Raw genomic sequence first — 27,896 nt, 5'->3', positions numbered from 1 at the left:
GTACAGAGCCAGCATTTATTTTCAGTCAGTGAAGCCCGTACGAATATCTCTACCTAGCTATTGAGGGGAGAAGGCAGTGGCACCCCACTCCAGTACTCTTGCCTGGAAAATCCCATGGGCGGAGGAGCCTGGTAGGCTGCAGTCCATGGGGTCGCTGGGAGTCGGACACGACTGAGCGACTTCACTTTCACTTTTCACTTTCATGCATTGGAGAAGGAAATGGCAACCCACTCCAGTGTTCTTGCCTGGAGAATCCCAGGGACGGGGGAGCCTGGGGGGCTGCCGTCTCTGGGGTTGCACAGAGTCGGACACAACTGAAGCGACTTAGCAGCAGCAGCAGCAGCTATTGAGGGCTGTACCAAAGTGTAAGAAATGCTCTCTGCTTTTAAGACAATTAAAATTCAGCTAGAGAGCTGAAACCAACATACCCACAAAAAATTTTTAGCCCAGTAAATGCTGAATCATGTGGTGGTGACCAGATTGCTGGTAGAATTCAAAGGAAGGGTAATCAGTAGGAGCTGGAGACATAAAAGAGGTCTTCTTTGAGAAAATGGGACTCCCACAGACTACAGAAAAATTCAGAAAATTAGGAAAGAGGCAGGACAAGTTTGCCAGCATAAGCAAAAGTAAAGATAAGCATGGCAGGAGCTGGAAGCCAGATTAGTGTAAGTGTTCTGTATTGGGGGCCAGTGGGAAATAACATCGTATTATATCCCCTGTAGTGTGCTGTTGTTTAGTTGCTAAGTCGTGTCCGACTCTTATGCGACGCCATGGACTGCAGCCTGCCAGGCTCCTCTGTCCATGGGATTTCCCAGTCAAGAATACTGTCCTAAAGGTCTATCACTGACTCTGCCATTTAAGGAATTTGGAATCGTGGCCAGACAGCCACCAGGAGAGGGTGCTCTTTGAGGGTCCATTGACTTTTTAAAAATAATAAATATTTTCTATTTGTTTATTTTTATTTTTGGCTGTGCTGGGTCTCAGTTGCTCCTCGTGGGCTTTCTCTAGTTGCAGTGAGCGGGGAGCTACTCTTCCATGGGCTTCTCATTGCGGTGGGGCTTGTGGGCTCAGTAGTTGTGGTGCATGGGCTTAGTTGCCCTGCAGCACGTGGGATCTTCCCGGACCAAGGACTGAACCTGCATCCCCTGCACTGGCAGGCAGATTCTTAACTGATGGACCACCGGGGAAGTCCTATGGGTCCATTTTCTATTCAGGCACATTCTTTCCCACCTTGGTTCAGCTTTGGCCTGACCTGCCAGACTTTTCTGTCTAGTTTGTGCAGGTGTAGGACATGTTGTTCTTCATTGGAGACACTGACAGCAAAGAGGGAAAAATAATGATAAATCCTAAACTATTGTTCTTTAACTCCAGGGTGAATAATTACTGCTTAAAAAAAAGAGTCTGAAGTGAGGCTGGTAATCTGTATTTTTAACAAGCACCGACTGATTCTGTTTCAGGTGGTCAGTGGAACATATTTTGAGAAAGACTACTGCAAACTGACGTTGACAATGAAGTGCCAAAATGCACTGGACAGTCACACATACTGCTTATGTATTTCTGGACTTAGTTTTGAGAATTTATCCTCTTTTTTGTACAGCTCTTCTAAAACTTACATGGTTATCAATTAAAGAGCAAGATCTAGACACTCTGTTTTGGTGTTTAGTTTTGTCTTCCCAACTAGATTGGGATATCTTAAAGATAGGTATGCCCTCAGGCTTTTCTTATTTGCCCCATAGTAGGGTAACAGACCATCTTTAAGGCTGGAATGCTCAGGGGAAAATCCCTGATACCTTAATCTAACCTTCTTTAAAAACCTGGAAGCCATTTGGTATTTGGAAACTTGTATTCGTTTTTTTAGGGCTGCCATGATGGAGTATCACAGACTGGGTGACTTAAACAATAGAAGTTTATTTCTTCACAGTTCTAGGGGCGGTAAGTCTAAGATTAAAATGTCAGCCGAGTTGGTTTCCTCTTAGGCTTCTCTTTTTGGCTCGTAGTTGACCATCTTCTCCAGCAAAACAGCCACATCTGGTAAAGGCTTCATCAATTGTGATTCACAGATGGTCTTCCCTCATTGTGTGTCTGTGTCCTAATCTCTTCCTATAAGGTCCCCGGTCATTTGGAATTAGGGCCCACCTAATGACTTCATTTCAGTTCAGTTTCCTCTTTAAAGAGCCAATCTCCAACTAATATTCTGAGGTCCTGAGGGTTGAGACTTTGACATATAAATTTAGATCACAGTTCAGTCTGTTACAGCCATTATGGCACCTAGAAATGTGCCACTCTAAGCTCTCCACCCTCTTAACTCTCCTCCACCACTTCTTACAGACATAAGCTTGTGTGGCAAGTACCTATGGAACAGTGCTCAAGAGCCTATAGTGGAGATGGGCAGGTTGTGGCATGCACCAAACAAAACAAGAATCCGGAGTTGAAATCCAGGTGAACTGTCTTAAAGACACAGCTTTCTGCCCATTCTTGGTCCAACTGTTACTTGAGAAATTAGATTACTATATCCTTTGTAAACAGTCTTGGTGTACCTTAACTCATCCTTCATTTTCTTTCATTGTAGCTCATTCATTAGGTCTCTCCTTGGCTAGTACTTTACAAAGCTCAGTTACTTCAAATGTTCAATGACGTCAAAAGCAAGACATGTAAGGGCTTGCTGAAGGTTCACATAAGGACAGTTTCTGAGCACAACCCCCTGGTTCTGCAGTATTACTAAGGCTGATAAACAGCAACATCACTAAGAAAGAATCTATTAAGTAGTAGGAACTAGGAAAGGTAGATGAAAAATAAGACAAATAACCTCAAGATTTTTAGTTCTTTGTAAAGTCGCTTCCTTCATGGCAGCTTCATAGGGAAGAGACAAAGTTTCCTCTTTCCATGCTTTTTTTTTTCCCAATCAAGTCAAACGTCTTGTTAAACAGAGAGGCCTTGCTCAGTTGTCTTTATATTCTGATTCTCTCTTTGTTCAATTGACAGGTGCATTTAATGACAGTTATTGTGAAACTTGGGTGACTGCTCTATGTAAAGTTCACAATTTCCTCCTGAATGTGTTTCTAGTCTCTATTCTATTCAAATAGGTTGGTAAACTCTTGGAGAAGTCACCACCTAAAGGTATGATGAGGGCTTCTAGAATACTCTTCCCTGTTGACCAGCCTTCCTATCCCTGCTTCTGCTTCCCTCCAAGAACTTCTGACCTCAGGTTGTGTATTTCTACCCTGTTCATTCTTTGCCCCCTGGCTCAGGACTTCTTCCCACCAAACTGTCATTCTCTGTACCACTCTTGGTACAAGCTTGTTAGCACAAGCTTGTTAGCAGTTCAGAAAAGTACCCTGGGCAGGATTGGAAAGATCTCACTCTTTCTTCTGAAGTTTAATTTTCTCTAATTTTCTTTCTCTCCTGCTCTATAGTTTTACTATATGTTTGGATTCTTTCCAGTTACTGGAAAGAATTAATTTTCAACATAGAATCACCATGAATATCTTGCTGTAAAATAACTGGCAAAACTAGAGAAATCGGCTGCCTTCTTCTCAAAGACCTGGTGTAACCACCGTGGACATGGGGAGGCGCGCTCCTTTCCAAGAAGCCGGGAGTTGGTTGCCGTCTAGGCTCGGGGCAGGCGCAGGAGCCTGTCCTTTGGCACTCTGCCCTTCTTACTGAGCTTCCTTCATCGAGGCTTCCCCTCAAGTGCTTCAGGATTCAGCACCTCAGACTCCTTTGGGGTGGGCCACCCAGCGAGGCCGGTTGTCTCAGAACAGGGCTTGTTTGCCAGCACGAACTTGGAAACCAGCCTGTGTGATCCTGGGCAGTTCATGAATGCGATACCCTCCGCGTCGGGGCACGGGGATTGAACAGGGTAAGGTCCTCAAGCGGCCTGCGCACCGCCCGCCTCGTTCAGTCCTGCTCGATCCAGGGCTCCCTTCCCGCGCCGCAAGCCGGATGGTCCCCCGCGCCATTCCCCCATTCCCGGCTTCGCCGGGAGGGGGAGCCGGCCGGGTCGCCGGCTCGGCACCGCCCCCGGAGAAAGGGCCGGCGGCCACCCCCGAGACCCGCCCGCCCTCTAGCCGCTGGGCCCCGAATGGCAGAGCGGCGCTCGGACCATCCGTATCGCCTCACGTCGCCCCGCCCCGCGCCGTCCTCCCATTGGCTGTCGCCGGGCCCTCGGGGCCCGCGCCTCTCTGCTTGGCCGGCCAGACCGCGCCGCCGCGGGGAGCGGGGTCGGAGGTGAACGGCCTCGAGTAACCCCGGACGTAGTCACCTCTTGGGGCTCGCCGGCTGAGGTGGGAGCGGGGGCGGGGCGGGGCGGGGCCGGAGCTCTGAAGCCCCGCCCCTCCCCGTGTGCCGGGCCGGCCTGGTGCTGCGCGCCTGTCAGCCATCGCCGGAGCTACCGGCGTCTCCTCCCGCCCAGCGCCGTCTACACGCAGGGGTCCGGGACCGCCGGACCGCGGGACGCCGCCGCCGCCGCCTTGAGGTGAGGAGAGGAAGGCCGCCCCGCAGCCTGCGATTCGGGACCGGGAGAGGCCGGGGCCCGGGGAGGGGCGGTGGCTGCTAAGGGCCGCCTCCCATCTTCCGCCGCACGCGGCCCGGGCTCCATCCCGCCCGGACCCGGTGCTTGGCAGCCCGGCTCTCCCCGCAGTTCTTCTGGGGCTTCGCGTTTCCCTCTGGGGGAGACGTGGAGGGACCTGGGGGGGCGTCTCCGGGCGTCGGAGCTCAAACCCCGGAACCGGGAGGCTTAGAGCCCAGGGCCTCTAGGAAGGGGCTGGTGTGTCTGCCTGGAGCGGGTCCCCCCATCCTCCCGCGCCAGCCCCGGCGTGGTCTGATCCCTTCCAGACCCCAGTCTCCAGTGCGACCCTGCGCTGCGGAGAGGAAGGAGATCCACGTGGGGAAGGGGGGGAGGGTGTTGAGGGCTGGGTCCAGTTGCCCCGAAAGTCTGCTTCTCTCTTGCAGAGAGAGAGGGAGGTTGTGGGGTGCAGAGACCCCGGGCTGCTTTCGCTGTCTTTGTATCGTGGTGGGAGGCAGGGGCCGGGCGAGGTGTCCCTTGCCAGTTTCTGCTCCCAGAGTTTTATTATTTTCTCTAAGGGACGTAGTAAAAGGTACATGCCTGGTTTTACTCTCTCCTGCACGTTGATGGTACTGTTCACGGGAAGCTGTCGGAGGTAGGACGTCTCCAGGTGGTGTGAGGCTAATGAATTTCAGAGGAAAACGTGCCGGAAGATCCTGCCTGGGTCAGACCCAACCGTATTTCTGGAATTGGACGCGGGAAAGTGGACGCTGGTGAACACTAGGAATCAGCTCTAAATACTAGGGACTCCAAGTAGGCTTTGTGGGTTTTATAGAAGCAAGTAAGAATAAGCTAACAACTGTACAGGTTTCGGAAATAACTTTAATTTCAGGTGTTTTTGTCTTGGGGTTTAAGACTGAAATCTCCAAATTTCTGATTCCGTTTGTCCTGAAGTAGTGTTTCAGTAATTTCCCAGTGTGCGGAATAAACTTGATAACGTGGTCTTCAGTCTCAGAAGTTGGTCCCCCTCGACTCCTTCTTTTCTTTCGTTTATTACCCCCTTGTCCACAGTGCAGATTGAGAAGCCTGGGTACTTTGGTTTATGGTTTCTTCTTCCTGGGGGGCACGGATAGGAATTCTCTTTTTTGTCTCTTCTTGGTGGGGATGTCTTGCATGTCCGTGAGGAGAAGGCTTTCTGGGTGCCTATTTATTTGATAGGCACTTTTGCCTGGGAAATCCCACAGACCGAGAAGCCTAGCTGGCTACAGTCCATGGGGCCACAAAGAGTCACAGCCACTTAGCCACTAAACCTTTAAGAAAAGCACTGTGGTTTAATAGGGCAGGACAGGAGCTTGCAGTGTCGGAGAGATGCCCACTTGCTGCAGAGTAGCAACTCACTTCTCTTGCCTCAGTTTCCTCATTTTAATAACAGGAGGAACTGTTGTGAATTTCAGGATAATTAGCAAACATTGTAAAATGGCATAAAAAAGATGTCAAAGTATTAGTTTATGAAGTCACCTGAGTTTATTTGTGTGGCACAGGTTTTGTCTGGAATTAACCAGTGCAGAGCAGAAATACATCTCCCTTAAGATGTCATGGTTTTTAAAGTGGGAGGAAAAGTTGAGAAATGGTGACATTTGGTTTAGTTATCTTAATAGTTCAGAAGACAAGATTATGTCAGTGAACTAGTATTGTGAAAGCCAGCCTTAGAACTCTCATCCCATCCTTGCCTTTTCAAAGTGCCATGGACACATTCAGGTGTAGATCACTATGTAACGTTTGATTTCCTTTTCAGTCATGACTAGGAAGTTTTTTTGTCTGTCACACAGACTGGCTAACAGGCCTGGGGCTAGTGTTTTTCTTTCTTAAAAAAATTTTTTTTTTGGATAGCTAATATCCTAAAAGTCTTGGTTGAAGAAAGAAGTAAGTTAAAATAAAAATTATTGGAATAATATGTTGGAATTTAATATTTTTAATTGGAGGAGTCTTTTTACAATTCAGAAAAGATTTTTTATCATTATCTAAAATTGTTCTTAAAGATTAATAATAATAGCAGATATGCACCACGTGTCTTTCCAGGCCCTTAAAACAGTAAGATTATGAAGAAGTAAATGAACACCGAAGACTCATTGGCCAAAAAAAATTTCTTTTAACTATTGAGGCAAGTAACATTTTTAAAGGAAATCTTTATTGATCTTCCACTGTAACAGATTGTTGCTTATCTAGTTTTTTGTTTCACTGATTTTTAAAGTTCAGTGAGTATCCACTACTTGGCTCTAAAGGGTTATGTGAGATGATATTTACATAGAGGAAACTATGACAAATAGTGGTCAGAGGTCATTTCACTTATACAAAGAATAAATCTCATTAATAGGGCACAGGTTTTTATGAGTTCAACAAGTCAATCTTACTATGTATGCTCTCATGATACACAGTTCTCTTACCAATTTGTTATTTATTCAAGCCATCATAAAGCCATTTAGTCTCTAGTCTCAGGATGTTGAAGGAAGCAAGTGTAAAGAAACTTCAGCAACAAAGGATGTTAGCACCTTACCAAAAGGCTGGTGGTCCCAATTGGTTGGGTCTTTGATGGATGTTATTTGGGATTTAGGTTTATCCCATCCTTTCAGGTTGCTGAACACACCTTCCTTCGTATAAGGAACCACAGGCGTGTTTACCATTACATGGCATCAGAGACTGAAGTTGCATGGCAGTAGTAGTTACAAAGTAGTCATCCCACATAGAGTACGTTTGAATAATGATTTTCATTTTTGGAAATGATAACATGGAGTTTGAAAATTCTAAATGAATTCGTGGAGTTAAGTTTGAAAAGCAGACTCAGTTTTGGACAGATTTTTTCAGAAAGTGTAAGGTTTTGTTTATGAATATTTGACTATCTCCTATGATAGAATGGGCTTCCTATGTGGTGCTAGTGGTAAAGAACCCACGTGCCAGTGCAGGAGCCATAAGAGACTTGAGTTGGATCCCTGGGTCAGGAAGATCCCCTGGAGGAGGGCATGCCAACCCACTCCAGTATTTTTGCCTGGAGAATCCCATGGACAGAAGAAGAGCCTGGTGGGCTACAGTCCATGGGGTCACCAAGAGTCTGGCATGACTGTAGCGACTTAGCACACACGTATGATAGAAATAAGAGAGTACTCTAGTGGGGTTCCTAAAAATCATCCTATGTTTTTGTAGACCACTCAAACCTGTTCTTAAGTCATAAGTTGGCACAGGTTTACGTGTATGTATTTACACACATGCCAAGTTGGGGGGACAGTAGGTTGATAGGAGCTTGATTAGTTTTTAAGTTTACTAGAAGTGATATCAGCAAATTGGTACCAAGAGGATAGATGGCTGGGTTGTTTGTGTTTTGTGCTTCAGCATTTAGTGGTATTCCTGAGCCTGGCAAGGCAAACATTTCCCTTTGATTCCATCTTATAAAAATCTGAGAACTGAATGGAACTTTTAGTATTAGAATATACCTTAGGAATTTTCTAGTTCAACTTTATAGTTAATATGAAAATATTTTATCCAGTACTCCTGTTGGAAACTTCCAGCTCTAGGTAGTTCATCGTCTGACTGGTACATCATCAGGCAACTAATTTTTGAGAGTTGTTCATTATTTTCAACCTAAAACTGTCTCCCTAAAACCTATAATATGTTGTATCTCCAAGAGGATTAGGACTTCTGGCTTTAACGTGTAAATTTCACCAGCTCCACATTTCTGCCAAATAATGTAAAATACAATGCTTAACACATCCAGAACACTTGGGGGCAGGCCAAAAAATAAATAAATAATTCTTCAAGGAAGAAATTGTTCTTATCCTTGAATCCTGGGTGCTCTCTGGAAGGTAGCTGACACCTGAATCATGGTTTCAGTTCAGTTCAGTCCAGTCGCTCAATCGTGTCTGACTCTTTGCAACCCCGTGGACTACAGCATGCCAGGCCTCCCTGCCCATCACCAACTCCCGGAGTTTACCCAAACTCATGTCCATTGAGTCGGTGATGCCATCCAACCATCTCATCCTCTGTCGTCCCCTTCTCGTCCCGTCTTCAATCTTTCCCAGGATCAGGATTTTTTCAAATGAATCAGCTCGTCGCATCAGGGGGCCAAAGTATTGGAGTTTCAGCTTCAACATCAGTCCTTCCAGTGAACACTCAGGGCTGATCTCCTTTAGGATGGACTGGTTGGATCTCCTTGCAGTCCAACGGACTCTCAAGAGTCTTCTCCAACACCACAGTTCAAAAGCACCAATTCTTCGGCACTCAGCTTTCTTTACAGTCCAACTCTTACATCATGGTTTCAGCTTTTTCTAAATGCTGCTCTATGAAATAAGATTATGGGGAGGAATTGATTCATAATCCCAGAGATTTTTGAATTCACAAAATGGCTTTTTACCTGGAGGCCTCTAAATGTTTCAAGGGAATACTGTTTGAAATTTGAACACATGATTCACATCTCCGAGTTTCGTCATACCTCATATTCATTTGAATTTCTATAGAACACAGCCTACAAAAGCCTAGTGTTTACACAGCATTGTAAAGTGTTAGGGTAGTAGATTTCAGACAATTGGAAGAGACAATAACTTTTCCAGCTTCATTGAGGAGATAACAGAGTCAGTTACACAGTAACACATGTTAATAAATGAATGGAAAAACTTCCTTGGTGGTTAAGACTCTGCCTTCCAATTCAGGGAGTGTGGGTTTGATCCCTGGTTGGGGAACTAAGATCTCATATGCTACAGAGTGCAGCCAAAAGTTAAATATATATATATATATATATATATATATATATATATATCTATATCTCAACTAATAAATGAATGGGATTTCCCTGGTGGTCCAGTGGTTAAGAATTTGCCTAGCAATGCAGCCCTGGAAGAGGGCATGGCAACCCACTCCAGTATTCTTGCCTGGAGAATCCCATGGACAGAGGAGCCTGGTGGGCTACAGCCCATGGGGTTGCAAAGAGTTGGTCATGACTGGATACGACTGAAGTGACTTAGCACGAATCCATACCAGTGCAGGGAACATGGGTTCAATCCCTGAACTGGGAAGATTCCACATACAGCAGAGCAACTAGGCCTGTGCGCCACAACTACTGAGCCCGCATTTTAGAGTTTATGCCCTGCCACAAAAGAAGCCGCCACAACAGGACTCCTATGCACCCCAATAGAGGGTAGCCCCCGCTCGCCACAGCTAGAGAAAGCCCCTGAGCAGCAGCGAAGACCCAGCACAGCCACCACTAAATAAATAAAGTGAGTGACACACCAGTTGTCTTAAATGCTCGGGCAGATATATGAGATAAGGAATTAGAGTGGCATGAAACTAATGGGTAAAGCTTTTTATTAAACATTTGAAATTTTAGTTGCTAGTAAATAGTACCTTCACATAGTTCAAAATTGTAAGTGTACAAAAGTGTATACAGTGACATTCTCTCTCCTGACTTTATCTTGCAGCCATTCAGTTCTGCTTACCAGAGACAAGCAGTGTTATTTATTTCTTACTATAATTTTTAATAGTAATTATCAGATATGTTAATTTAAATTTAATTATTTCTTAATAACCAGAGATTTTATTCATATTAAAACACATGCTCTTATATTCTCTTCCTACTCTGCCAACTTAAAAAAATGTATATTCTTTCTTTCTGTCTTTGGCCACAGCAGGTCTTACTCGTGGCGTGTGGGATGTGGAATCTTTAGTTGTGGCACAAGGGATCTAGTTCCCAGACTAGGGCTCGAGCCTGGGCCCCCTGCAGTGGGAGTAAGGAGTCTTAGCCACTCGACCACCAGGGAAGTCCCCTACTCTGCCAGCTTTTTAATACAAACTGTATATACTTTGGCTTCCCTGGTGGCTCAGTGGCAAAGAACCCACTTGGCAATGCAGGGTATATGGGTTTTTGATTGCTGGGTCAGGAAGATCCCCTGGAGAAGGAAATGACAGCCCGCTCCAGTACTCTTGCCTGGGAAATCCCGTGGACAGAGGAACCTGGCAGGTCACCACACATGGGGTTGCAAAAGAGTCAGACACAGACTTAGCAACTAAACAACAACAACAAAGACATTCTTTATACACCATCCTTCATCTTTGATTTCTTCACTTACCATTACATGCTGAGTTGTTTACCTTTTTATTTTCATCAGAATAATATGTGCTTATAGTGGGTTCTTGTTGGCTGCACGGGGTCTTTGTTGCTGTGCTGGGGCTTTCTCCAGTTGTGGTGAGTGGGCTTCTCACTGCGGTGGCTTCTCTTTTGCGGAGCACCGGCTCTAGGCTCGCAGGCTTCAGTAGTTGTAGCACACAGGCTCAGTAGTTGAGGCTCAGAGGCTCTAGAGTGCGGGCTTAGTCCCTCTGTAGCATGTAGGATCTTCTGGACCAGGGATTGAACCCATGGCCCCTGCATTGACGGACAGACGCTCAACCACTGGACCACCAGAGATGTCCTCCAGCATATTTATTTGTTATAAAAATCCTTATTCACTTTTGTAATTAATATATAGCTCATGAGGTGATTTTTCTTCACTTTTTCTTGTGGTAAAATAACATGTAACATTTAAATTAACATATAACATTTAAATAACATATAACATTGTAAAATGACTCTTGAGAGTCCCTTGGACTACAGGGAGATCCAACCAGTCCACTCTAAAGGAGATCAGTCCTGGGTGTTCTTTGGAAGGACTGATGCTAAAGCTGAAACTGCAGTACTTTGGCCACCTCATGCAAAGAGTTGACTCATTGGAAAAGACTCTGATGCTGGGAGGGATTGGGGACAGGAGGAGAAGGGGACGACAGGATGAGATGGCTGGATGGCATCACCGACTCGATGGACATGAGTTTGGGTGAACTCCGGGAGTTGGTGATGGACAGGGAGGCCTGGCGTGCTGCGATTCATGGGGTTGCAAAGAGTCGGACATGACTGAGCGACTGAACATTTACCATCTTAACCATTAAAAAATGTACAGTTTTGCATTATGATATTTAGTACATTCATAATGCTGTGCAACTATCACTGCCATCCATCTCTGGAACTTTTTTCATCTTGTAAAACTGAACTGCTATACCCTTTGAACAGTAACTCCCTGTTTTCCTCTTCCCCAGTCCCCTTCAACCACCATTCTACTCTTGGTCTATAATTTTGACTGAGGACCTCATATAAGTGGAATCATACAGTATTTGTCTTTTTGTGACTGACTAATTTCACCTAGCATAATGTCCTCAAGGTTTATTTACATCGTAGCATATTGTGTTTTAAGGTTGAATAATATTTTGTTGTATGTATATGTTACATTTTGCTTATCCATCAATGCATGCTTGGTTTTTTCCAAGTTTTAGTTATTCTGCATAATGCTGTTATGAACATGGCTGTACAGATATAGCTTTGAGATCCTGCTTTCTGTTCTTTTGAGTATATACCCAGAGTGGAATTGGTGGGTCATATGGTTTTTAATTCTGTTTTTAATTTTTTGAGGAACCATCATACCGTTTTCATAGTACTACCAGTTTACACCCCACAGCACCCCAAGGGTTCTGATTTCTCCACATCCTTACCAATACTTGTTTTCTCTGTTTTTGATAGTGGCCATCCTAATTACTGTGGAGTGGCTTCTTATTTTTAGTTTTGATTTGTGTTTCCCTAATGATTAGTAAGGACTTCCCTGGTGGCTCAGTGGTAAGAATCCTCCTGTCAATGCACGAGATGTGGGTTTGATCCCTGGGTTGGGAAGATTCCCCTGGAGAAGGAAATGGCAACCCACTCCAATATTCTTGCCTGGGAAGTCCATGGGCAGAGGAGCCTGGTGGGCTCATGGCGTCACAAAAGAGTCGGACATGCCTTAGCAAGTAAACAACAACAACAAATGATTAGTAATGTTGAGCATATTGACGGGCTTATTGGACATTCATAGGTCCTCTTTGGAGAAATGTTTATTCAAATCTTTTGTCCAGTTTTGAATTGGGTTGTTGTTTGTTGTTGAGTTTTAGAAGTTCTCTGTAATATTCTGGATATTTATTACTTATCGAGTATATGATTTGCAAATATTTTCTCCCATTCTTTGGATTGCATTTTTACTCTTGTTGATAGAGTCTTTGGATGAACAAACTTCTTTTAATTTTCAAGAAATCCAATTTGTCTGTTTTTGTTACCTATACTCTTGATGTCATAGCCAAGAAATCTTTGCCAAATCCAATGATGTGAAGCTTTTGTCCCGTGTTTTCTTCTAAGCATTTTGTTGTTTTAAGTCTTACATTAGGTCTTTGATCCATTTGAGTTAATTTTTGTCTGTGGTGTTAGGTAAGGGTCTGATTTTATTTGTTTGCATGTGGAGATTCAGTTTTCTTAGCACCATTTGTCGAAAAGGCAGTCCTTTCCCCATTAAATAGTCTTGGCACCCTTGTCAAATATCATTTGACCCTATAAACAAGGGTTTCTTTCTGGAATCTCCCTTGTATTCCATTGGTCTTCATGTCTGTCTTTATGCCAGTATCACATGGCTTTGACCACTGTAGCTTTGAAGCAGTTCTTGAAATCAGGAAGTGTAAGTTCTCCAGTTTGTTCTTTTTCAAGATTTTTTTTTTGGTGGGGGGACTATTCAAGAATCCTTGAGATTCCATATGAATTTTAGGGTAGGTTTTTCCTGTTTCTGCAGAAAATGTCCTTGGGATTTTGATAGGAATTGCCCTGAATTTGGGCAGTATTGATATTTTAACAAAATTCAGTCTTCCAATCCATGAACATGGCGTGTGTTTCCATTTATTTATGTCTTTAATTTCTTTCAGCAATATATAAAACTATAAAAACTATAAAAGTTTTCATTGTACAAGTCTTTTACCTCTTTGGTTTAGTTGATTCCTATATATTTTATTCTTTTAAATGCTATTGTAAATGGAATTGTTCTTGTAATTTCCTTTTCAGCTTATTCACTGTTAGTGTATAGAAATACAATTGACTTGTGTGTGTTGACTTTGTGTTCTGCCACTTTGCTGAATTCATTAGCTCTAACGGTTTTTATTTTTCTATTTTGGTGTGTGTAAAATCTTTAGAGATTTTACATCTAAGATCATATCACCTCCAGAGATAATTGCATTTTTTCCTTTCCAATTTGATTGTCTTTTCCTTTTCCTTTTTCCTTACCTAATTGCTCTGGCTAGAATTTCTGTGTTGAATAGAAGTTGTAAAAGTGGACATCCTCTGTATGTCTCAGAGGAAAGCTTTTAGTCTTTTACCGCTGAGTATAATATTTGCTGTGGGGTTTTCATATATGACTTTTTTGGTGTGAGATTTCCTTCTATTCCTGGAATGTTTTTTGTCATGAATGTGTATTGAATTTCATCAGATGCTTTTTCTGTATTAGTTGAGATGATCGTGTGGGTTTTTTTCCTTCATTCTGATACTGTGGTGTATTACATTGATTAACTTATGTATGTTGAGTCATCCTTGCATTCTTTCCAGTGGAATCCTTGCATCCCAGTTGGAAATGGTATATAATAAGTCTTTTAATATGCTGCTGAGCTATTTTTTTGTCGAGGATATTTAGAGTAACTGTAGCCTCATAGAATGAGTTAGGAAGTGTTCTCTTCAGTGTTTTGAAGAAATTTGAGAAGAAGTGATATCAGTTCATCTTTGTTTGGTAGAATTCACCAGGGGAGGTGTCAGATCCAGGACTTTTCTTCATTGGGAGATTTTTGATTACTATTCTCCTTACCAGTTATAGGTCTATTCAGAGTTTGTATTTCTTTGTGATTTAGTTTTGTTTCTAGGAATTTATCTATTTCATCTAGATTATCCAAAGTGTTGGTATACAGTTGATGAGTCTTTTCTCTTGCTGCTTTCAAGATTCTCTGTGTCTTTTGACTTTTAAAAGTTTGATTATAAAGTATGCCTATTGGTCTTTTAAGTTTGTCTCATTCAGAGTTTGTTAAACTTCTTCAACATTTATATTCCTGTCTTTCATCACATTTGGCAAGTTTTCAGCCATTATTTCTTCGAATATTCTCTCTGCCCTTTTCTCTCTTCTGAGATCTCACAGCGCACATGTTGGTCTCTTGACGGTGTCTCACAGTGCCCTTAGTCTCTGTTCGCTTTTGGTCTATCTGTTTTCCTTCCATCCCTCCAACTTGATAATTTTTATGTCCTGTCTTAGAGTTTGCAGATTCTTTCTTCTGCTTGCTCAAGTTTGTGTTAGTGAATTTTTCATTTCAGTTATTGTACTTTTCAGCTCCAGAATTTCTTTTTGGTTTGTTTTTAGGTTTCTATTTCTTTATTCTTATTTCCATTTTATTCAGAGATTGTTTTCTTGACTTTGTCCCCATCTTCCTTTAATTCTTTGAGCATCTTTTAGACAGCTGCTTTAATATTTTTGTCTAATATATCTGCCATCAGGTGTTTTTAGGAATAATTTTTGTTGATTTAGGTTTTTTTTTTTTTTAAATGGCCATACTTTCCTCATGCTTTGTATGCCTTATGATCTTTTGTTGAAAACTGGATATTTGATTTTAATAATGTGGTAATTTTGGAAATCAGATTTTCTTTCTTCCTAGAATTTGATTTTTTTTTAATTGTCATTTTTGTTTTTTTTGACTGTTGTAGACAGTCTCCATGCAGAAGGTCAGCCTGAGATATAGATGTTAGGTCTCTTCAGGTCTTTTCTGAGTCTTCCCCTCAGCATATTCAGTCACTTTCTAATTTTTCCCTGTACATGAAGTAGTTTTTGAATGTACTAGTGTTTAGTGTCTGGCTCCCAAAAGGGGGAAAAAGGAAAATGAAGGGGACATAAAAGAGCACTGGCTCGCTCGCTCTCTCTCTTTTTTCAAATATTTCTTTATTTGTCTGTGTTGGGTCTTAGTTGCAGCATGTAGGCTCCTTTGTTGGGGCTCAAGGGCTTAGTTGCCCCGTGGCATGTGGAATCCTGGTTCCCCCGCCAGGGATAAAACCCACGTCCCCTGAGTTGCAAGGTGGACTCTCAACCACTGGACGAGCAGGGAAGTTCCGGGCACTGGTTATTTAAGGCCCCTAGCAGTCCCTTCAGCTGGAGGATGAGGGACTTGCACCAGGGGGAGGAGGTGTAACAACTGTAGCTGTCTGCCTCTTTGTCCACACCTGTATGATCAGAAACAGCAGTCAGTGATCAGAGCACAGGTCCCCAGTATTTGAAGGACAGGGTTGTTTCTGTCCACCTTGGCTTCCATAGCCTGGGAGCCTGTGCACAGTGCGGTGGGGCTGCAGCGGTGGGGCTGCATATGACTTGAGCTGGCAGATGGAGAGCTGTTGCTCTACTCCCAAGTAAAACTGACCATCAATAAGTGATAGTCACTCGGTCGTGTCCGACTCTTTGCGACTCCACGGACTGTAGCCGCCAGGCTCCTCTGTCCATGGAATTCTCCAGGCGAGAATACTGGAGTGACTTGCCATTTCCTTCTCCAGGGAAAATTGCCTGTAATCAACCACAGTTAATCTTCAAAGTCTGTCCATGGAACTTGCACGCTTTCAGTAGATTCCCAAGTTCCAGTATAGTTACACTAGGCAGATTCTGCCAGTGCAATTATTGTCTAATTGGAGACACAGATTCCTAGTACTTGCTACTCTACTGTCTTCCCAGAACCCTCTTCTGTAAGGCAGTTTTCTTTTTTAACACTACGGGAATATCCTGTTTTAGAATAATCTCTTTTCCAATGGTTTTAACATACATTTATGATTCTGGGCTGTATCAATTATTGTATTACTGTTTGTAAAATGAAATATATTTTCTAATTGCTTCATTTTAGGAAGTAATTATTTTGAGATTCTGCTGCCTAAAAATATCTTTATCCTTATAGTTGGTTGGCCATAGAATTTTAGGTTTGAAATAATTTTCTTTCAGAATTTTGAAAGCATTGTTTCACTACCTTCAGGCTTCCATAATTTTTTTCAGGCTGTTAGGTATGAAGGGTATTCTGATGCTTGCTCCTTTGTATGTGACCTTTTTTTTTTTCTCTCTGGAGGCTTGTGGAATCTTTTCTTTGTCTTCATTTTTTAAAAATTTTAATGATGTCACTTGGTGCCTGTCTGTTTTTGTTTGTTGTAGTAGACCTTTGATGGGCCTTCTTAATCTGAGCATTATGCCTTTCAATTTTAGGAAGTTTATTGACTTGCTACATCAGTTTTAGCTTTCTATATTTTGTTCTGTTCTTACTTTTGAGAGTGTTGCTTCTTCATATGGGCTTCCCTGGTGGCTCAGACGGTAAAGAATCTGATTGCAATGTAGGAGACCTAGCTTTGATCTCTGGGTAGGGGAGATCCCTAGAAAAGGGGCTGGCAACCGACTCCAGTATTCTTGCCTGGGAAATCCCGTGGACAGAGGAGCCTGGTGGGCTACATACAGTCCATGGGGTTGCAAAGTGTTGGACGCTGCTGAGCGACTAACACTTTCATACTTTCTTCTTCATATTTTGGACCTTCTGAATAGATTCTCTAGTACTTATCTTTTTTCTCTTATTGTTCATTCTTTTTTCTTTTTGTTCTGATTTATGAAAGATATTTCTTTATCTTCTAATTTTTGTACTGAGTTTTCATTGCTGTGGTTGTATTTTTAACTTACAAGAACTCTTTCTTGTTCTTTAAATATTTCCTTTAAAAATATCCCATGTGTTTCATGTAAGTAATATCTTAGTTCTCTCAGGATAATGATAGTCCTTTAAAATTAAACATTTTAATTTTGTTTTGAATTTTGAAGTGATTTTTAGATTTACAGGAAAGTTGCAAATAGCATACATAAGATTCCTGAATACCCTCCACCAAGCTTCCTTCAGTGTTAATATCTTGTATAATTACAGTACTTTTGTCAAAACTAAGAAGTTAACATTGGTTTAGTAATATTAAACTATAGATTTAATTTAGATTTCTCCAGTTTATTGTTTCAGGATCTAATCTAAGAAACTGCATGCATTTAGTCGTGATGTCTCTTTAGTCTCCCTTGATCTGTGTAGTTTCTTAGTCTTTCTTTTCTTTTTTTTTTTTTTAAATGATCTTGACAGTTTTGAAGAAAACTGTTTAAGTATTTTGTCCTTTAATTCAAATTTGTCTGATGTTTTCTCGTGATTATTCTAAGGTTATGTGTTTATAGGAAAAATACCACAGAAGTTAGGTTGCCTTCCTGCCTCCCCTCCCCTAATTAAAATTTTTTTGTATTGCATAATCTCTTCAAGTTGCATTGTTTTCTACAGGTAGTCATTATTTAAAAAAAGAATCCTTTCATGTTTTTCTCAGACATCTAGTAATCCTTAATTGACTGCTAAACTTTAAGAGAGGGGATTGAAAAACTAATCCAAGATTATGAAAATGTGAATGAGGCTCATTGACTGTTTATTTCACTGTGGGGTGATCTGACTGGGCATTTTAATTTGGGATCTCTATGTTCTTTGTTGTTGTTCAACTTGAGGCTTTTTTTTTTTTTCCTTTCATTCATCTGGTTAGATTCTGCAAAGAATGATCCTTCAGTTTCCTTTTTGGAGGGTGAAAATTGGGGAGAGAAGGCTGGGAAGTCTTACTTGATATGTTTACTTAAGAGAAGACTCTACACATGGACATCACCAGATGGTCAACACCAAAATCAGATTGATTATATTCTTTGCAGCCAAAGATAGAGAAGCTCTATACAGTCAACAAAAACAAGACCAGGAGCTGACTGTGGCTCAGATCATGAACTCCTTATTACCAAATTCAGACTTAAATTGAAGAAAGTAGGGAAAACCACTAGACCATTCAGGTATGACCTAAATCAAATCCCTTATGATTATACAGTGGAAGTGAGAAATAGATTTAAGGGCTTAGATCTGATAGATAGAGTGCCTGATGAACTGTGGAATGAGGTTCCTGACATTGTACAGGAGATAGGGATCAAGACCATCCCCATGGAAAAGAAATGCAAAAAAGCAAAGTGGCTGTCTGGGGAGGCCTTACAAATAGCTGTGAAAACAAGAGAAGTGAAAATCAAAGGAGAAAAGGAAATATATAAGCATCTGAATGCAGAGTTCCAAAGATTAGCAAGAAGAGATGAGAAAGCCTTCCTCAGCGATCAATGCAAAGAAATAGAGGAAAACAACAGAATGGGAAAGACTAGGGATCTCTTCAAGAAAATTAGAGATACCAAGGGGACATTTTATGCAAAGATGAGCTCGATAAAGGACAGAAATGGTATGGACCTAACAGAAGCAGAAGATATTAAGAAGAGGTGGCAAGAATACACAGAAGAACTGTAGAAAAAAGATCTTCACGACCAAGATAACCACGATGGTGTGATCACTGACCTAGAGCCAGACATTCCTGGAATGTGAAGTCAAGTGGGCCTTAGAAAGCATCACTATGAACAAAGTTAGTGGAGGTGATGGAATTCCAGTTGAGCTATTTCAAATCCTGAAAGATGATGCTGTGAAAGTGCTGCACTCAATATGCCAGCAAATTTGGAAAACTCAGCAGTGGCCACAGGACTGGAAAAGGTCAGTTTTCATTCCAATCCCAAAGAAAGGCAATGCCAAAGAATGCTCAAACTACCGCACAATTGCACTCATCTCACACGCTAGTAAAGTAATGCTCAAAATTCTCCAAGCCAGGCTTCAGCAATACGTGAACTGTGAACTTCCTGATGTTCAAGCTGGTTTTAGAAAAGGCAGAGGAACCAGAGATCAAATTGCCAACATCCGCTGGATCATAGAAAAAGCAAGAGAGTTCCAGAAAAACATCTATTTCTGCTTTATAGACTATGCCAAAGCCTTTGACTGTGTGGATCACAATAAACTGTGGAAAATTCTGAAAGAGATGGGAATACCAGATCACCTGACCTGCCTCTTAAGAAATTTGTATGCAGGTCAGGAAGCAACAGTTAGAACTGGACATGGAACAACAGACTGGTTCCAAATAGGAAAAGGAGTTCGTCAAGGCTGTGTATTGTCACCCTGCTTATTTAACTTATATGCAGAGTACATCCTGAGAAACGCTGGGCTGGAAGAAACACAAGCTGGAATCAAGATTGCCGGGAGAAATATCAATAACCTCAGATATGCAGATGACACCACCCTTATGGCAGAAAGTGAGGAGGAACTAAAGAGCCTCTTGATGAAAGTGAAAGTGGAGAATGAAAAAGTTGACTAAAGCTCAACATTCAGAAAACGAATATCATGGCATCTGGTCCCATCACTTCACGGGATGGGGAAACAGTGGACACAGTGTCAGACTTTATTTTTCTGGGCTCCAAAATCACTGCAGATGGTGACTGCAGCCATGAAATTAAAAGACGCTTACTCGTTGGAAGGAAAGTTATGAACAACCTAGATAGCATATTAAAAAGCAAAGACATTACTTTGCCAACAAAGGTCCGTCTAGTCAAGGCTACAGTTTTTCCAGTGGTCATGTATGGATGTGAGAGTTGGATTGTGAAGAAGGCTGAGCGCTGAAGAATTGATGCTTTTGAACTGTGGTGTTGGAGAAGACTTTTGAGAGTCCTTTGGACTGCAAGGAGATCAGCCCTGGGATTTCTTTGGAAGGACTGATGCTAAAGCTGAAACTCCAGTACTTTGGCCACCTCATGCGAAGAGTTGACTCATTGGAAAAGACTGATGCTGGGAGGGATTGGGGGCAGGAGGAGAAGGGTTCGACAGAGGATGAGATGGCTGGATAGCATCACTGACTCGATGGACGTGAGTCTGAGTGAACTCCGGGAGTTGGTGATGGACAGGGAGGCCTGGCGTGCTGCGATTCATGGGGTTGCGAAGAGTTGGACATGACTGAACGACTGAACTGAACTGAATGTTCTTTGTTGTTGTTCTACTTGAGGCTTTTTTACACTTGATCTTAGCCAAAAGGCCGAGAAGCGATGAGGCTTTTTTTTTTTCCTTTCATTCATCTGGTTAAATTCTGCAAAGAATGATCCTTCAGTTTCCCTCTTGGAGGGTGAAAATTGGGGAGGGAAGGCTGGGAAGTCTTACTCAATGTGTTTACTTAATCTCTCCACTTTCATTATGGTATCTTCCCTTTTACTGTTGCCAGCATCCCTCAGCCTAGAAACCCTCCATTTTACTCTCTAGCGAAAAAATCTTCAGTCTCTTATCAGGATGGTAGAGCAGCAGGCACCTGGGTTTACAGTTGGGGACAAAATCTGAGGATCTGAAGCTTCTGAGATAGAATTTCATCCAATCCTCTTTATAGTTCCATCTTTCACTTCCACTTCCTGAACATTTTAGAGATTCTATGATATAAATTATACTGATTCTGTGTTTACTACAGTGGGTTGTGATTTCATTTTCTTGGGTCTGTGTAGTCATTTATAACTCTTCCATCTCTCTTTCAAGAAAATTATCCTGCTGTAGTCTCCCCTGACTTTTTTGGGGGGGAGGAAGGAAGAGGTGACTTTCTTTGGCTTATGCTTTTAAAAGTTTTTCTTTCCTTTTGTTTTAATGGGATTTTCAAGCAGGAGCAAAAGTGGATATGCATTCAACTTAACATCCTTATCCAGAAGTTAGGCAAGTCTTCTTTAAAGATTTCTTGAAAGGTGCAGAAATTTGCACCAGCTACCTCCTTGATAAATAATCTAAATCCCTAGACTGAGAAATGAAGACTAGGACAGATAAGTACACCGTATTATTTTCTCTGACTATTATATCCTAAAGCGATCTGTTCCTGTTTACCAAAAACAAACAAAATAACCCCCCCCCCCCCGCAACAAACAAACAACAACCCCAAAGTCTCCCGCTGGCTCTGGAAGGAAATGGCCTCAAATTCTTGCAACCATTCAGATGTGCTGTATGTAAGTCATTTCAGTTGTGTCTGACTCTGTGTGACCCCCTGGATTGTAGCCCACCAGGCTCCTCTGTCCATGGGATTCTCCAGGCAAGAATACTGCATTAGTTGCCATTTCCTACTCCAGGGTATCTGCCCGACCCAGGGATTGAACCCGTGTCTCTTGTGTCTCCTGCATTGGCAGGTGGGTTCTTTACCACTAGCACCACTTGGGAGGGACATTCAGATGTAGTGTTTCTCATAAATCTTATTCTACCTAGGTCTTTATTCAATGGTTTCTTCTACGTGGAATTCCTTCCTTTGTCTCCCTCCTTGATTTTCTTCTTAGTTAATCCTTGCTAATGCCTTCCCACTCCAGAAAGTCTTCTTTGATCCCTGCCCTCATCATTATCACCTCCAGGTTTGTGTTTCCTTACCTTCTCTTGTGTTTCCACACCTAGCAACTATTATACTACTGTAATTGTTTATTTAGGTGTCCACAGCCACTTTGCCAGGGACCAAATCTTATTTATCTTTGAATATATTGTCATTTATCTCACTAGTCGGAACACAAGTGCTTGTCATTTTAAAATTCAGATCTTGCAGGAAAATAAAATGTGGCTTAAAAAAAATTGTATAGGGACTTCTGTGGTGGTCCAGCGGTTAAGAATCTGCCTTGCAATGCAGAGGACACTAGTTCGATCCCTGGTTGGGGAGCTAAGATCCCGTATGCTGCAGAGCAGCTAAGCCTGAGTACCACGACTACTGAGCCTGCACTCAAGAGTCCATGAGCCGCAGCTGCTGAAGCCTGCGCACCACAACTGAAGCCTCTGTGCGCTGCAGCGAGAATCCCGAGTGCTGCAAGTAAGACCTGACGCAGCCAAATAAGTAAATCAGTTAATTAAAAAAGAACTGTATAACCCTCATGGATATTGAATTAATACCAAAATCCTTTTATGTGCTAAGTTGTGTCTGACTCTCTGAGACCCCGTAGACCGTAGCCCACCAGGCTCCTCTGTCCTTGGGATTTTCCAGGCAAGGATACTGGAGTGAAGAGTTCATTAATAGAATGATAAAAATGACCAAGAAAATTCAGTAATTATTTTTGATTAAAATTTCAGTGAAGTTACTATGGCTTAAAAAGGCAAGGGTAGGCTGTGTTAGCTTGGATACTTTTATCAGTCACTGTGAAAACTAATTGCTGCCTCTTTATTAGAATTGCTGGGAAAATACAGTGTCATTTGAGTTCAAGAACATGTTTCGTAAGTTTGGCAAAGTCTGTTCTGTTTTATTTAGAGAAATGTCTAAATAAGTGCATTAGCTATAGTTAGCTTTACCTCATTTTTTTCAGGGACATAGGGTACAGTTTGGGAGCCTTCTGCAAATATTTTCAGGTCCCCAAATAAAAGTTTAAGAATATCGACAGGTGATCTTTGAATGACAGGGGTTTGGACTGCGTGGGTCCACTTATATGTGGACTGTTTTCAGTAGTAAATACTGTAATTACTATGGGAACCAAGGTTGGTCACATCTGTGGATGCTGAATCTTGGATTTGGAGGAACTGCATATATAGAGGGCCCCCTCCAAGTGATATGCGACTTTTTGACTGTGCGGAGGGTTGGCACCCCTAACCCCTGCTGTTGTTCAAGAGTCAACTATGTGTATTTTTAAATAAAAGAAAATTTGACCTTGCTAACATTTGACATAATGAGGTATTTATTTGGCTAAGTAGAATGTTCTACAGCTCTATTTGGGGAAAGGCCTTCTTTTAGAGGTGATAAGACAGCAGCTGTATGAGCCTTCTCGAGGGCTCAACTCCATTCTTTGACCACTTAGAGAAAAAAGTCTGAGCCTATTTCATGGCAAGGCTTTAGGGTTCCCAAACTTGTGTGCAAGCAAAATTTGGGTGAGCATGAATTTTTGTCAGAAAAAGGTCCTTAGCTTTTATCAGATTTCTGGTAGTATCTTGACTTAAGAAACTTTAAGAGCTATTGGTTTAGGTACTTCATCCACTGCATTTGCTAGAGAGGGTAAAGTGGAGGGGGCAGTTTGAAGATTAATTGTGACTTTAAGATTTAACTTTTTGGGGAGTTCCCTGGAGGTCCAGTGGTTAGGACTCAGGGTTTTCACTGAGGACGTGGGTTCAATCCCTGGCCGGGGAAATAAGATCTTGCAAGCCAGGAGGTGTGGCCAAAAAAAAAAAGGACTTAACTGTTTGGACTCAACCATAATAAGATGTTGTTAACATTATGAAATATATGTAATTGATACAAAAATTTACAAAGCAGTATTTATCCTTATAGTATGGTGCACTGTTAACCATTTCTTTTTAAAAAATACTTATTTTTTTTATCTTGTAATATATATTGTTTGGCTGCATTGGGTCTTAGTTGCGGCGTGCAGGATCTTTTGTGTCTTGCGGATCCATGGCGCACAGATTCTATGGCTGCAGCACATAGTCTCAATAGTTGCGGAGTTGTGGTGCAAGGGCTTAGTTGCTTCTTGGCGTGTGGGGTCTTAGTTCCCTGAGCAGGAATCGAATCCCCTGCGTTGCGAGGTGGATTCCTCACCACTGGACCACCAGGGGAGCCCCAGCATTTTCTGTTCCACTTGATCTTTAAAATGTTGGTTGTAACTCCCTACATTAATGTCTTCGTATTCTGATTGTTGGTTAGCTCACGTTTGAAACACAGTGCATCACCGTTTGTAAAAGCCTTTCCGTTTTCTCAGTCCTCACAGCAGTCCCATGAGGTACATGTGACTTCTTTTTATCTTCGCAGATGAGGCTCCTCGGAGATGCTTAGTGACTTGTTCCGGTGCGCTGCCAGTATGTGGTAGGGTTGGGCTGTTATCTTGGCCCTTGGTTTTGACTCCTTTGTTTACATTCCATCCATACTTACATACCTTTTCCTGCCTCTTTTCACTGCCTTCTTCACCATAATTGTAGGGAATAATAATAGCTCAGACTACACAATCGGGTAATCCTAACTTGAGACTTGGTATACCTGCACTGTCCCCAGTCCTCCTGTTTGTCATTTGGGGTCTTCTCTTTGAGCGTCTGGATTTTCCTATCTGTATAAAGAGGTTGTTTCCTTCTTTTTTCTTCTGTACTCTAGAGCAATGATTTTCAAGCCTAGATTTATTTACTTACTTTATAATTTTTTTAATTGATTTTTGGCTGTGCTGGATCTTCACTGCTGTGCAAGGACTTTCTCTAGTGGTGGAGAGTGGGGGCTACTCTCTAATTGCAGTGCACAGGCTTCTCATCGCGGTGGCTTCTCTTGTTGCAGGAGCAGAGGATTCAGGGCATGCAGGCTTTAGTAGTTGGGGCTCACAGGCCTAGTTCCCCCAAGGCACATGGGACCTTCCCAGACCAGGGATGGAATCCACGTCCCCTGCATTGCAAGGTGTATTCTTAACCTCAGGACCACCAGGAAAGCCCCAAGCCCAGATTTATAAGAGGTTCAGTCAGTCGTGGAACTTAATACTCAGATTTCTGGTTCTCTAGCAGGGATTCTGGTTCAGAGGATCTGAAATGGACTTTAGACATAATATATATATTTTTTGTTTGTTTTTTAAATAATTTTTTAAATTGAAGTATAGTTGATGTTCAATATTATATACAATATTATATATAGGTGTACAATATAGAGTCAACAGTTTTTAAAGGTTATACTTCATTTACAGTTACTATAAAATATTGGTTATAGTCCCTGTGTTACACAATATATCCTTGTAGCTTATTTTATGCAAAATAGTTCGTGCCTCTTAATCCCCTACCCCTTTATTGTTCCTCCCCGCCTTCTCCCTCCCTACCGGTAATCACTGGTCTTTTCTCTGTATGTGTGAATCTGCCTTTTTGTCGTTGTTGTTGTTATATTCACTTCCTAGTTTGTTGTATTTTTAGATTCCACATGTAACTGGAATCATACAATATCTGCCATTCTCTGCCTGACTTATTTCACTTAATACCCTCCAAATCCATCTGTGTTTTTGCAAATGGCAAAATTTCATTTTTTATGGCTAATATTACATTGTATAAATACACCCCATCTTCTTGATCCATTTATTTGTTTAAAAAAAAAAAAAAACCCACAGGTGATTGTTACATGTAGTCAAAGTTGAGAATTTCTACCCTGAATACATTATAATTGTTGGGCAAAGAAGGAAACTGAGTATTTGGGAAATAGCTAGAGATTCTTGGCTCCCTTAGTTTAGGGACTTGATAATTAGAGACCTGTCCTCTCCTTGGCTCCCAACCTTTGTGGAAACATAATCAGAGCCTGAGTGAATTGTAGAGAATCTAGTGGTTCTCTTGTCCCCACTGCCTCCTTTTTGATGAAATATTGGGAGTCATAGGGTCAGAATGTGTCCATCGAGACACACAGTTGGAAAAGGCACCTTGTGGAATGGTAAGCTTGGATTACTGTTTAATACTTTTCATGAATAATAAAGTCTTTGAATGTATAATTTTTTGATTTACAGATTTAAACAATCAACTGAACTTTGAACTTCAAGTTAATAAATAGTATATTTGACCAGAAAAATGATACTTTGAGTATTTAGTTTTATACTAAGATGAACAAAACAGCAATTGATAAAATTTGAGTTTCTTAAAAAAAAAAAAAACAAAACAAACTTCAAATCTCTCTCTTTCTCTCTTTAGTTCTTTTTGGAAGTGGATATCTGCTCAGACAATAAGAATTATAAGAGGTCAGTTACAAATAATGCTCTTTCATGTGTACAATGTGTTAAAAGTTTTATGTTCATGTGCTGAAATAAGGAATTGTAGACTTTCATGTTAAAAGTTGCCTTCCACAAAAGAATATAAGCAGATTGAGAGGGGGTAGCCTGAAGTGGAGGAGACTGACAGTGGTGGGAATCCACCACCTTTTCTCCTTAATTCCGGCTGGAATCACTGGAGATGGGATGGGCGGTGGAGTAGCTTCTAGAGTGTCTGGCAGCTACTCAGTAATTTTCCATACACGACTTCTCTTTTCTGTGGTTTGTAGGCTTGTCGCCTGGGAATACCGCTCAAGTAGAGTTGCCGGTTGGTGGACAGGCTTTTAAGATGTTGACTCTTAGCTGCTTTCAGTCTCTGGAACCTATAGGGAAGGCTTTCTTCATGTTCATAGCTTGGAAAGAACAATTTGAAGTTGACCATGTGGAGCCTTTCATTTATTTAGCCCTTTCGTTTTCTTCTCCCTTGGAATCAGAGAATTGGTCGTTTCTCAATAGGATGTTGTGTGTGTGTGTTCAGTTATCTAATTTTGCTTAGACTATAAACTAGAATCTGTCCCTGAGTGCCTTACTTATTTCTCTTGTGAAGAAGGCAACTATCATTTTCTGTGTTAGTTGAGATGGAATTTGGAAATTTTTTTTAATCTAGTATTTTTAAACTTGATTAGTCACTGCTCTAAAAATATGAAAGCAGCAGCCTTTTTGCTGCTGTACCTGTTGGTGTTCTTCAGAGTGGTAAATCTGTTATAGTTTTTCCCTCTCTCCTTCTCTTCCTTTTCCCCTTATATCTTTTTTTCTTTTTAATGACTTGGGTTTTTTTGAAAACCAAGCATTCTGGAAATAAGCCTCTTTATAAAATTTGGAGATACTAAAATTTTTTTTTAAAAAAAGAAACCTGATATTCTAAAGGAGAAATGTATAGGGAATTTATTTAATTTATTTTTGGCCATACTACACAGCATGAGGAATCTTGGTTCCCAGACCAGGGATCAAACCTGGGCTTCTTGCAGTGGAAGCATGGAGTCATTTAACTACTGGACTGCCAGGGAAGCCCCCTGTGTAGTGAATTTAGACATCAAGTTTTTCCTGTCACATGATGCTTTTATATTAATATTTGATTCTGGTTTTTAAAATGAAAAACTAAGTAATCCCCAGCTCACTTTTAGGAAATGTCTATAGGTAATTTCTAGCATTCCTGCCAAATTTTTATTATTGTTCCATTCTTCTAGCACAGTGGATTTCAAATTTCAGGACTTGTTAAAAAATGGATTACTGTGCCCTGACACGTGGGTTTAGGTATGGTCACCTAGTCCGTGGCAGAGCCCCGTGATGTGGTTACTGTGGCTGCTGTCATGGTCCAGCAGCCACACGTGGAGAACCACTGCTCTAGCGTTTGCAGATCCTGTTTTGTTTCTGTAAATGAATAAGCTCTGATTCATAACTTACACAAAGCTAATGGTGCATCTGTGGTTTTAACATATTTAGTGATGATTCTCAAATATTTTAAAATCTTGATGTTTCATTATCTACTGTCAAAGAACACTTTTATCCATCAAAGTGGTTTATAGCATATGAAGTTATTAATAATAAGTTTATTACTGTAACTTTCTTAGAGCATCTCAGTATCAGAACTGGGAATCATTTCTCTCAATTAGAATTGTTGGTCAGGCAGTAAGCTGTTCAATACCAATTTGATGTGTAGTTTTGACTTTTTAAAATAGGATTTTTGAAATGACAGAGTAAATATTATTTCATTTACTTTTTGCTTTTATTATTGTTATCATCTTTGAGCTATGTTTTGATCTTTGTTAATTAGTTTGTTAGCAGTTGATAACATCTACTCTTGACTAGTAAGGCCCTGTATCTAGAAAACTTATACCTAATTGAGATAACACTTC

The 27,896-nt window shown here is 41.5% G+C and overlaps 1 protein-coding gene across 10 annotated transcripts in view; it reads left to right on the top strand.

Annotated features, from left to right (window-relative positions):
* Nucleotides 1–27,896, top strand: part of ACACA (acetyl-CoA carboxylase alpha) — a 286,753-nt gene that overhangs the window by 44,469 nt on the left and 214,388 nt on the right. For 4 of the 10 annotated variants that reach the window (XM_024979601.2, XM_005219975.5, XM_059877715.1 and 1 more), the window contains 1 exon segment: nucleotides 25,925–25,971. The exons of 2 other annotated variants lie outside the window; for them this stretch is intronic. In XM_024979601.2, the coding sequence (XP_024835369.1) occupies nucleotides 25,925–25,971 (47 nt within the window). 10 annotated transcript variants of the gene reach the window in all.

The sequence above is a fragment of the Bos taurus genome, chromosome 19 (genome assembly GCF_002263795.3).
Source record: "Bos taurus isolate L1 Dominette 01449 registration number 42190680 breed Hereford chromosome 19, ARS-UCD2.0, whole genome shotgun sequence".
Taxonomy (NCBI): domain Eukaryota; kingdom Metazoa; phylum Chordata; class Mammalia; order Artiodactyla; family Bovidae; genus Bos; species Bos taurus.
The sequence above is the reverse complement of the archived record's forward strand: the minus strand, read 5'-3'. Positions and strand labels throughout refer to the sequence as shown.